The following is a 12417-nucleotide window of genomic DNA, read 5'->3' as shown; positions in this document are numbered from 1 at the left end:
ACACGGCAGAGACACCAGACACTGAAGTCATCATACACTGCGCACACAGTTCATTGACATGCCAAGCAAACGCCTGCCATGCAGCGGGAAGAATTACTAGCAGCCAGCGTGAAGAAGTGAGGAGGGGGTCAAAGTCGCCAAAGGCACAGTGAATAAACAGCCGAGTGCTTTTAAAAGACTCTTTAAAAGAGTTTTATCACATGACATTAAAAAGCACATGTCACACACATCACATCTTTATCTGTGTTGCTTTGAACTTTCCTCTGCTTTGAAATCAGCCAAAGACTTTAGGTGGGCTGCAGCATTTGAAAGGGACGAGGGGAAGTTGCTCAGTGATAAGGAGTGCATGCTTGCGTTGGGTTTCGAAGCTATGGCTGGATCTGTAAAACATGCACGACTGTAGATACGACAGTACCTGTGGCCACATCTACTTCATGCTGTGATATTAGAGCTTGTAGAGAGAAAAAAAGACACAGAGAAACAACGGGAGAAGGTTCACAACGGGATGACCCCCCGCCATCTCTGCCACTGTAGGTAACAGTGACTGTAAGACATGTATATGGGTCATGCCGCGTAATGTAAGAGATGATGGGGCTGAGGGTTTATAACAGCATGAGTCATCTTGTGTAACAATGCAACTGGATCACACTCAGGTCCCACTACACATGGATGAAGAGCTTATGTACTGCCTGCTATGTAAAATGCTTAAAATAAAAGATAATGCTATGAAACTGTGCATAATACTGCAAAACATACAATGTAGGATTTCACATGAACACAAAACACATGACAATGTTCTGTCTTCAAAGCAGGGCTGTTGCTAAGAAACATTGTAAAAATGGATTGTCTTGAGCATTCAGTTAATTGATTAACCTTTTAGTCTGTAAAATGTCAGAAAATATTAAAAATATCTTGATCATGATTTTCCACAGATGGGGCATCTTCTAATTGCTTGTAATGTCCGACCAGCAGCTAAAAGCTAGACAAATATTCAATTTACTATGATGTGAAACTTAAAAAAACACATTGGAGAATCTGGAACTAGCAAGTGTTTGCCATTTCTGTATAAATACATCACTTTAAAGGTGGGGTAGGTAATTTTGGAGAAACCAGCTCGAGTGCGCTAAAATTTGAAAATACACAACTGGAAAAAATCTGCCACTTCCTTACAGAGCCTCTCCTCCAACACACATGAACGCGCACATGACCAATGAGGGCACGAGATAAGTTTGTGCACAGATGGAAGGCTGACAGGCAGGTAGGCCATCCAGGTATTTTAGCCGGGCCGGCTCAGATGATTGGTCGTGCTTTTTACAGTACTACGGCTTCCACAGATGACATTTTTGTTATGGATTTTTTGTCAAAGCACTTAAGATATTCATCGCTATCGGGATGTTAAGAGCATTCAATGGAATAAAACAAAAAGTGTATCTCGAGCCGGTTTCTCAAACTTACCTACCCCACCTTTAAGTATTTGAGTCAATGCTGTGAACTAATCAATACATGAATCAAATAAATGTGTTTCTGTAATCTGGATGGTGTCTGAGGTTGATTCTTGTTCCGTATAAAGTTCATAGAAGTAATGAAGATCAATTGTACATCAAATAAACACTAAAAATTACAAAGGAAAATTACAATAATCTTTTTCACGTTTCCTCAGATGAAGGCAAGATAATCAAAAACATTTGAAGAATAGTAAAGTGTACTGAAGAGTTGGCAATACGTTTGCATGGACTTAATACTTAATACCATTCTGTAGAAAAAAGCTGTGTTCAAATCCTCTTACCTGAGCGAGAGAAACAATTCATATTAATCAGCTTTCAAGTCGAGGAGACATGATTGTTATTCAGATCATTTCATTGTTGCTGTCTGCATTTGCTGACTTACCTTCATCCATGATGGTGACAGCTTCCTGAGACATGGCCGGGCCTGCTCCACTGACCGTTATCGCATTCAAATAAAACTTGTAGCGCGTGCTGTACTTGAGGCTGAACACAGTGACTGAGGTCTCGTTGGCGGGCAGCGCCAGCTCCTCCAACGGGCCCAGCTCATTGGAGTCATTGACTACAGGGTGGAGGATGAATGGGAGGAATAATGGGATGGAGATTGAAGTTTGGAAGTATTGAGGTAAGTTGAATAGAGGTGTGAGGAGGTGGAGGAGGGGGCGAAGATGAAGTTGGATGAAGGCCAATGATGAGAAAAGGTGGAAATGAAACGTTTGGGGCACAGAGGTGAAGGGTTTAGGAACAGAAGGCGGGAGTGACAAAAGTTGATTTGTTAATTTGTGTCGTTATTTAGGTACAATAACTTAAAATGCTCTACGTTCTATTTTATTTTGTACTACTTTTTTGTATCTGTCTAAACAGGATGACACTACAGTACATGACATGACAAAGAAGAACATACAAAACTACACACTACATGAAAGAAGGTGACATTCGCTTTTAAGATATGTTTAAGTTCAGCTGTTTTCTTAAGCCTCACCTGGCTGATATTTGAGGGTGTAGCCGATGATGTGTCCATTACGGTCGTGAGGAGGACTCCACTCAAGGGTCAGAGAGTCCAGGTTGGGGTTTGTCACCAACAGGGAAGTAGGAGGCCCTGGCACTGCAGAAGACACAGAAACATGAACATTAAAACACGTGTCCCTCTCCACTACAAGATGTTATGATTGTGTTTTACCTTTACTGTGCTGGATGACGTATGTGCATGGTTAAATACGTTTATAGAGGAACATTTCTGTGCTCAACTAAGAGTGTTAAGTGTGTATGAGCACTATTTCTCATAATCAAAAATTAGTTTGTGAGCCCATCATGGTTGATATCGATTTTTCACAAGTGTGCTGTGAAGATTTGAAACCTCCAGGGCTCACATGCTAAGAATTGACTTTTCAGTAAAGTAAAATAAATGTTTGCGTATAGTAAGTAAACAAGAAAATATTTGCATATTCACATATTCTGGAGGGAGATGGAGAAGATGTGAATTCAAGAATTTTAACTATGTTATTGATTTTCTGTGTGTGGAAAATGAGTTTCAGATATACCAAATATTATTCCACGGAGAGTATTTTGATACGTATTTAAATAAAAAGATTGTACATGTGTCAATAACTGACTATCAACTTGCAGTTAGAAAGAAAGAAAGATTTCTCCTACCTCCTTCAGGAGTCTCAAACTGCTGGGTGGGGCTGGGCGGACCCTCTCCCTTGCCGTTATAAAGCCTGACATTGAATGAGTAGAGGCTGAAGGGGTGGAGGCCGGGCAGCATGCCGTGGGTGTGGTTCCCGCTGAAGGTCAGGATCTGCTTCTCCGCGTGATGGGGGTTGTGCTTGTGGAGGCTGCGATCTCTCCAGTAGTACACCTGCAAGACACAGGTAGCATACAGTGAGTGTTGAGTGTGTGTTATTGTAGGTTTGATTACATGTTACACTGCATGTGGTTTTCTGTACTGTACCCTGTATCCTTTGAGATGTCCTCGTATTAACCTGGCGGGCACAGGTTCCCAGTGCACCTTAGCCAGAGTGCTGTTCAGCAGCATGGCCTGCACATTTTCTGGAGCTGCCACTGGCACTGCACATAACAAGCATCACACCAACAGGTAAATACAAAGGAAACATACTGAGTACATGTTAAAGGTTACTCCAGTCTCTTGCACTTTTTTTTTTAAGGGTGGAAAGAATGGATCTAACTCACAGTCCTCTCCAGAGAAGCCGATGGCTGTCTGCGGCTCAGCTGCAGCTCCGTGTTCGTTCACTGCCTGAACTCTTAGCTCGTAAGCAACAAATGTGGGCGTTCCAGACACAACAAATTTGGAGTTGTTGGCCACTGTCATTGTGGCCCAATCACTGTCCATCAGCTTCTGCCTCCACATCACTCTGTAGTGAAGCCCCGGACCATTAGACTGCAGGCCTGTCAGCGGCTGCAGGGAAAGAGACATGTAAACTTATTTTCCAACACTTAAACAATAACTAATACAATACTTTTCTAGAAAAAGACAGACTGGTAAATATGGTGGACTTTTGGTGGTTGATAATGAAGAGAGAATACTAAGAAAGCAATTGAAAGCTCATTAAGGTAAGAAAATAACAAGAGTGTTGCATGGTACAATGACATATTGGTACCACTTTACAATAAGACTACCCTTACAAAGGATTCATAAAGGGTTTATAATTAGGTTATGAATTAGGTTGTAAACACTTTATTAATCATTAAGAACCATTTATAAACCAGTTCTAACATAGTTTTCACACATCAACACAGGCTCAGTATTTGGCAAGATGACTAAGCCTTATATTGGCTACTTAGCGAGAATCAACTCAGTGAACAACAGATACTAAGGATGCTGGCTGATGAAGAAGATGAAGTAAGCTAGGTAGCCAATATAAGGCTTAGCAGGACAGATAAATGTGGGCTCACTATTTGGCAAGCAACCGGTCACAGCTGCCCTGTTTATCTCATGTCTTATAAATGATTTATAAAGTGTTCACAACCTAATTAATAAATGAATTACAAACTATTGGTAAACCCTTTATAAGGGTAGTCTTATTGTAAAGTGGTACCGACATGGTAATATTTGGTGGTACTCCATGGACTACAGTAAATGTGTCAGTATCAAAACAGATGGCTTCATACAACTTTATTACCTTCCATGAGATTACAAGATTATCATGTTCCGTCCCCAATCCCTGTACACCTGTTGGGTTCTCGTCTGGAGCTGAAGAAAATAAAAGAATAAAGACAATATGAAACCACCAGTGAAGCCCAGATCAAAACACCGATTAGCTTTCAATAAAACCTGATGCATAGGCTACTTTACTTTTATGTTTAAACATCATTTTAAAGATAATTCGTATGTAGAAATCATCATTAGATGTGTTGATTATTGAATTACTATTAAAACATGACATTTACAGAACAAGACCATCAGAATCTCCACATTAAGTCTGTACCTGCAGGTTCGGTCTTAAACATCCTGGAGGGAAAACTGGGGCGGCTTAAATTCACAGCGTTTAAGGCCAGAACTCTGAAAGTGTAGTGCATGTAGGGCGACAGTTTGAGGTGAGCCGTCGTCTTGCTCCCAGGGACCTCGGTAAGATTGTGCCAGTGACCTCGGTGGTGCAGCGAGTCTTCAAACTGGATCAGAAATTCTGTGCAAAATAGGACAAATAAAAGTATTGTATACAACTGAACTCTTTATACACTGCCTGACAGTCTATTTGCACAACTGGAATGACTACCTATGATTTATTTTTGGATGCTGTAAGTCAAAAAGTCAAAAGGTCTGATCATGTCTAAATATGCTACATCTGGTGGTACTTTGGGCTCAAAGGACATTGAGGATTAAGCCATTAGAAGTCAATTATGCTGAAGTAGTGGTTTAAGGCTTTTCTATGGACGTTTTGGTGTGTTTTTATTGGACTTTTAGCTGACCTCAGCTGTACTCCTTTGGCATAAAAAAACTACAACATCTTTACAGCCTCCTTTCAGGCCTGTAGGGTCAATAGTTTTTTTCCAAAATACATATTTGGGGATCTTTCACTGACTTTTTTTAATACTGGAATATCGGTTGATTGTAATTAGATGGAGCCCGAAGGTTTGCAGATCATTCTGATTCTGCTCACATATCCAGCTAAATGTCAAAATGGTAATTAATTAAAAGGGATACCGCAGTGAACTAGCTTTGCATTTCCATAATTTTGGGAGACTCACTAGAGAGAGATATGTAAAACAAAATGTCAAAATTATCACACAATTTACAAAATGCATCTTAAAATCATCTTTAACCGTCCCTATCTCCTACATTCCTATTTCTTTCAAGCAACACACCACCAGTTTTTAATATAAGGCTTTCTATTAAAAGATAATATAACAGTTCAATTCATAGGTGAAAAAGGGGATGTGAAACTTGTGCCTGATTGACTTCTCTTTACAGCACAAACGGCTTGGATGAACACATAAATCACAAACAGACAAAAGCACACACACCCTCATACGCACACACATGAACACACTTAAAACATACTCTGGATAGGACTGTTGTGTTCATCCCCAGGGGTCCATGTGAGCTGCACACTCCTCTTTTTCTGGTCCGTCAGCTCCAGGTCAGTCGGGGGGTCGGGTCGCTCTGAAGAGGAGAAACAGCACAGGCAGCAACGTTAACACACAGTAACAGCTTCAGAATCAGGAGGGTTCATGCCACGAGAAGATGAAGCAAAAGCAAAAGGGGATAACTAGTGACATAAATCTGTTTCGGTGTTACTAGAAAATATGATAATATGTTTGTTTAACCAAGCACTCCTTTCAGTTACTTCTCCATTTCCTTACATGTTCCATTTGGCAATCTTATGTGCCCTATAATACACATGCAGACACTGCATCATGCATATGAAGCGGCTGATGCTCAACTGAGTGTGTTCAATAATCACTCTGCATGAAATAGAGTCTCAGACTCACTAGAGAGGTTAAATTAATGCTCATGTTTTGGAATTGTAATGATAAAGTGGATCGCATGCTTGGAATAAATGAGTGATGAGGAAAATGGTGCATCTGAAAGATCTCAAGTGGTGCAAAGGGGAGCTGTCTCCTTTACAAATTATCCTTGCATTCAAGCGTGAGTGGAAAATTGCTTTCCCCTTCTCCCAAATGTTAAGTGTGTAATGCATTTAAAATGTATGCACTTTTGTGAAAAATGGAAACACATACTGTACATTTTAAAGAATAAACACGTTAAAACCAATGAATAAATGCTGCATAATGAAAAAGAAATACAAATACAAAATAAAATAAAATATTCGGGCAACAGCATGCGCCACTTTACTAAAACATCCAACAAACAATGCAGGTCCACGTCAGCTGAGCCTGAAGGATGCTCAGGTGTGCTGCAGGTTTACCGTAAACAACCGCTGGTGTTGGCGTGGCCTCTGCCAGGGAGGAGGGCAGGAGTGAAAGAGTTTAATGGTCAGTCAGCCATAAGAAAGCAAAGAAGATTATCTGTCTCGCTAAGAAGGCAACAATCAAATATTCATGCTGCTGACACAATAGCTGGCTAAATCTGCCCCGGCCCTCTTAGGTACACTCTCAGGTAATTAACCTTGAAGGGCTGAAAGGCAATCTGTTGTGCACAGTTATTGAACGGATTCACTTTTCTGGGAAGACCTGAAACGGAGAGAGTTTTACACTTGAATCATTTGTGAGTTTGTTTGCAAAGCTGAACATACCGACAACAGTGAGCTCAGCGCTGGCTGAATCATGATCCAGAGTGGTGTTCATGATGCAGGTGTACACCCCCGCATCGTTCTCCGTCACATCACTGATGGCGAGGCTGTCTGAGTCCACGATTAATCTGGAGACAAACCATTCATACAGAGAGTTGAGATCAACAATGTCAAGTAGTCTACGAGAATAAGCATCCAAGAGACTTGAAAATTACATTAGTAAAGAAACAGACCCATGCACTGATATATAGACCAGTGATCTATAAGATTTATATTTTATTTAATAAATATAAGATTGTTAAATTCCTGAGCTCTGTAAAATGTCTTATTTATGGCACATGTATTTGTTTAGAGTTAACATATTTATATTTAATTATATATAAGCAGTATTTATTCCACTCTGTATTTATAATGTTACATTTAGTTTAATCATATTATATTTTACATGTATCTAGTTTACTCATTCCTTATTCTTGCATTTTATTATTTAAATTCTACTATTGTGACACTTCCATTTCCACTTTTACATCACCAACAACTACGCTCAGCTATTGTGCACATGACAATAAAGCCTTTGAATCTTCCAGTTAAGTATATTGAATATAAAAAATGTGAAATGGCTATAGGAGTCTTGCTGGATCCATCATAAGTCATGTAGACAGACAGTAAACAAGTGTTAGCGCTCTTAAAAAGGACACAGCTCTGACCTTTCGTCGTCGGGCAGCTCTCCGTCGTCTTTGAGCCAGGTCATGGTGGGGATGAGCGAGGGGTCGTGTTTCACCTTACACTCAAACATCACAGACCTGCCCCTCTGGACCACTTTGTACTCCGGCTGCTTCAGGATCCGGGTGGGCTCTGGTGGGAGGAGGGGAAGCTTCAGTTTTAAAGAACTAAAATCAATCATTTGAAACATTAAGCCTCAACAGAGAAACAAACATATGATCCGTTTTGAATAGGGCTTGAATTCAAAGGTTAGTGTTAGGGTTGATACTGTTATTTTTTAACAACTTAAAAACATACTTTTTTATTAAGGATACTAAAACGTGCCAATTGCAGTAAAGGCAACAACAACGGTATCTCATGAAATTGTTGGTTTTGTGATCAAAATAAAATAACATCAAGAGAGAGGCAATTACTTTTAGGTAGCTGTAACCTGAAGATTAATTCTGTCATATCTGCTGTCATAAAGACTTAATATCAAATGTGTCAACCAATTAGACATCTCATTGATAGGTGATTATTTTCCTGATTTTAGTCTTGGTTCTACCGTAAAACTCTGCTTTACCAGACATTTTTTAAATCAAAATAATAGAATTGTACAAGCTTTTATCACAAACATCCCTCTGTAATAGCGCTATGCGAGTTGTCAACTAGTTTTACGCACTCACTGGCAGTTAATATTATTACCATTAGTGCAGAAACACTCACCTTTGACCTCCAGGAAGACGTGATTCTCGTAGTTACCGAGGGTGTTTCTGGCTACGCAGCTGTATTTGCCACTGTTCCTGGCCTGAGCTACGTGAATCTCCAAAGTCCCGTTGTCATGCACGATGTAGGGGTCTCCATCCAGGGTGCTGGCGTGACTCTCTTTGAACCTTAAACAGAGAGGAAGCAGCTTTAAGCTTTTGAATAAACATAAAACACTTTCCTCTGTTAAAAGATCATTAACTCACCATGTAATTTTAGGGATGGGTGACCCAAAGGAAGCGCAGTCTATCAGGGCCGGGTGATTTTTGATGACCTGGTAGACTTTGTTGGATGGTGTCAGCACTCTGGGCGTCTCCGCTGCAATGAGGCAGCAGCAATTGTTGGCGCGTTATTACACTACGGAAATCAATGGGAATGGAAACAGCACTCCACCACAAATGGATCTTGTGTAATGAACTTACAGAGCACATTGACAAAGGCGTTGGACAGGAGGTAGCCGTAGTCGTTGGAGACATTGCACTGGAAGACGGCGCTGGATCCAGTCTGCACATCGGTGAAGATGATGGTGTCGTCCTCCACCTTTCTGCTGAGATCCTTAGGGGAATCTGTTCATGGGATAACACGGGTTACAGAGGCAGCTCTCTGCTTTCTGGGTGAAACTGGTCTTTGTTGCTAAACAGATACTGTAAACTTAAGATTTTAAACATTTATGTATCCAACATAAAGGTCTGGATATCACACGTTTTGAGTTGCAACTAAAATGTTACCGTAGCATAGATTATTTAAAAAATGAAATAAATACTTATACTAGTCATTTCAGATTGTAATTTGTCAGTTTGTCCATTGCTGCTCTGTGTTAAAGTAACAGTTGGTTAATTTTGGGAAAATCTAAATGCACTGTAAGTAGGGAGAGAATATTTATGTTTCTGCACCAAATATGATGCAACAACCAGCAGCAGCATGAAGACTGGAAACGTGGGGGGGATAACAAATAGGATAACAAAATCTCCCTACAGCACCCTGACAGCTCATTCATTAAAACGTTGTATTTTTCTTGTTAACCTGTACAAAAAGTGTAAAATTGTCAAGTTGTGGTTTTACAGGGGATAATGTGCAGGATTTTATTTTGGCTAGGTGTAGTTACTTCCTGTCGTCTCTCCCCTCGTTGCCTAGCTATCTTAAGGGGGAAATAATTGCCGTGTTCTCCAGAAAAATGCTGGAATTTTCATTTGATACCAAATTGAAACACTGATGCAATTGAGTTTTGTTTATTTTAGGGAATAGAAAAAAGGTGCAGAAGAAAAACATATTTATAATACTCACTGTATCGGAGAAAGGATTTGTGAAGAAAAACATGTTAATATTCATAAGTGTGGTGTATCAAAAAAAATCTTGTTTTGATATCAAACTCCACCATAGGTAAGAGAATTCTACACAGTATCAATTCTTCACAAATCTTCAATAAAAATGAATTATTTAAACAATTATCAGCTTATATCAAATTGAAACTTGTGTGTTTTTTATATGTTTCTAGATTGCGCTTCTTCTTATCATGTTTTTAATTATTGTTTTATTATTTTACTCCCATTGTGTTATTTTATATTGTATTTATTGCCTGTACAGCACTTTGGTCAACTGAGGTTGTTTTAAATGTGCTGTATAAATAAATAAAGATTGAGATTGAAACTGAAACAGGCCATAATACGGCATCTTCAGTCAGAGGAACAGGTTGCACTCACTCTCAATGGGGATGCCGTTCATAGCCCAGGTGACCAAGGGCTTGGGCGTGCCGCTAGCTCTGCAGGTCAGCACCCCGCTCTCTCCCGGAGCGAGGACCAGGTTCCTCGGGGCGCCGCTGATCCAATATGGAGCGGCTGAAAATAGAATGGAGCAATTAATCACTGAACTCACTGCCCTGTTGGCATCTGTGCATAAATCAATTATGAGATGGAGGGAGAATGAGGAGACAGGAAGAAGGATTGACTGTGTCGCCACATGGTGAACGAATGGCCTGATGGGGAAACTGTGCGCTCCATCAGAGACACACCTTTGACATTGACTTTGATGGTGTGGTGCACCGAGCCCAGACGGTTCCTGGCGGTGCAGCGGTAATCTCCGGCGTCCGATTCTGACACGTTCACAATGCGAAGGGTTTTCTGGTAGTGGAGGAAAAACGTGCGCTTTGCTGGGAGATCGCCGCTCACTTTGATCCAGGAGACTTCGGGGGTGGGCCTGAATTCAATGAGAGAGAAGACAAAGAGTGTTGATGACACTCGAGCAGGTGGGCACTTGAGGCTTTTCAGGGCTGAAGTAATGGCAGATTCTTTCACTTACAGTCCTTCGGCAATGCACTCCATCTCCAACACCTGTCCTCTCAGCACCATCTTGGAGCTGGAGGGGCCAGATGGGATGAGGAAGGTTGGCTTCCTCTCATCGGCTGGCTCTTCTATAGTTACGCACAGAACAGATTCACAGAGAAGAAAATATTACCATCTCCTCTGCAGGCACTTTACATTCCCAGTCCTTTCTTCTCTGCTCTCTCTCCCTTCTTCAGTGAGTCTGTCCGGCATGAGGGCTAAACCACTTCATTACAGACCACATTCTCATATTTTATGATTAGATGTATGAGTAGATGTAAATCTTATTGCCATGTTGTGTTTTATGGCTATTCATTCTGTATGTATTTAGAGCCAATGAATTGCCCTCTTGGGATAAAATAATGAATTTAATATAGGATTGAGAATGTAATACATAAGCATCTGTTTTTTGCTACTGAATTAGTAGATAAGTAAAATGCTTGTCATAAAATAATAATACAATAATCATTATTTATGTTTATGATAGTGATATTGAGGACACATTAACACACTGGCTTGTGAGCAATTCATTGAGAAACTGCTTCCACGTTTCTGATTGGACAGGTGTTGTAATCTTGAGACAAGGATAAAAACAAATTATCTTTTGAGAAATGAAAAATGAAGTGAGATGGAAATGATGGGTGACAGAGATTAACTACTGGAGGAGCAGCGGGGAAGAGTGATTTTGAAAATGAAGATCGCAGCTGGCTGTTTGACAGGAGAATGGAGGAAATGCAACTAGAAAGACCTTTTAAAATATCTATATTTTAGGAGAAAGTTGTTTATCTCGTATATGATAACAGTTCTTAACATACATTTTATTTTCTTTATTGTAAAAGTAGTTTTCAAAGCTTAAAGAAAATCTACAAATGTTGTAACATATTCTGATTAAACAATTAGTTCAGTCTCTACTTCATGCAGTACTGGTTTAAGCAGTTCATAGGAGGAAGTGATTAGGTAATAAAAGGTTTTTGATTGGATAGAGCAGGAGTGGCAGAAGGGAAGAGATTGGATTTAGGGGTTAGTGGGTAACAGCTACAGTTTAGAGCTCTATGTTGGGGGGTAAACACTAGAGGGTGCCAGATCCCAGCCCTGAATGAACCCGTGAGATAGTGAAAAGCTTTGGGTTGTTGGGTGGAAGGGTTAGTGTTAGTGGGTATAAGCTAGAGTTTGGAGATTGGGGGGTGGACACCAGAGGATGCCAAAACTCACCACTAAATAAATCAGTTTCATTGTAAAAAGCTGCCATTGTGTCATTGATTGCATCCACTGTAACACAACAGAAAAATCACACACGTTGAAACAAAGTTGAAATGATCAGGCACATGGAGAAAATAAAAACAAATAAACAAGAGTGTTCAGAATTAAAAACAAAACTTTAAGATGACTCAAAGATGACAATAAGATGCTTGTGGGAAC

The 12417-nt window shown here is 40.2% G+C and overlaps 1 protein-coding gene across 1 annotated transcript in view; it reads right to left on the bottom strand.

Annotated features, from left to right (window-relative positions):
- Positions 1-12417, bottom strand: part of LOC117494989 (neuronal cell adhesion molecule-like) — a 41809-nt gene that overhangs the window by 7878 nt on the left and 21514 nt on the right. Inside the window, 19 exon segments of the mRNA XM_034146036.1 lie at positions 416-451; positions 1888-2064; positions 2485-2607; positions 3156-3360; positions 3454-3569; positions 3693-3918; positions 4643-4713; positions 4949-5146; positions 6022-6123; positions 6890-6919; positions 7217-7341; positions 7921-8068; positions 8642-8808; positions 8887-8998; positions 9103-9246; positions 10381-10515; positions 10689-10873; positions 10976-11087; positions 12211-12267. Of these exon segments, the coding sequence (XP_034001927.1) occupies positions 416-451; positions 1888-2064; positions 2485-2607; positions 3156-3360; positions 3454-3569; positions 3693-3918; positions 4643-4713; positions 4949-5146; positions 6022-6123; positions 6890-6919; positions 7217-7341; positions 7921-8068; positions 8642-8808; positions 8887-8998; positions 9103-9246; positions 10381-10515; positions 10689-10873; positions 10976-11087; positions 12211-12267 (2469 nt within the window).

This window comes from Trematomus bernacchii, unplaced genomic scaffold (assembly GCF_902827165.1).
Source record: "Trematomus bernacchii unplaced genomic scaffold, fTreBer1.1, whole genome shotgun sequence".
Classification (NCBI taxonomy): Eukaryota; Metazoa; Chordata; class Actinopteri; order Perciformes; family Nototheniidae; genus Trematomus; species Trematomus bernacchii.
This window is presented reverse-complemented; position numbering and strand designations above follow the sequence as displayed.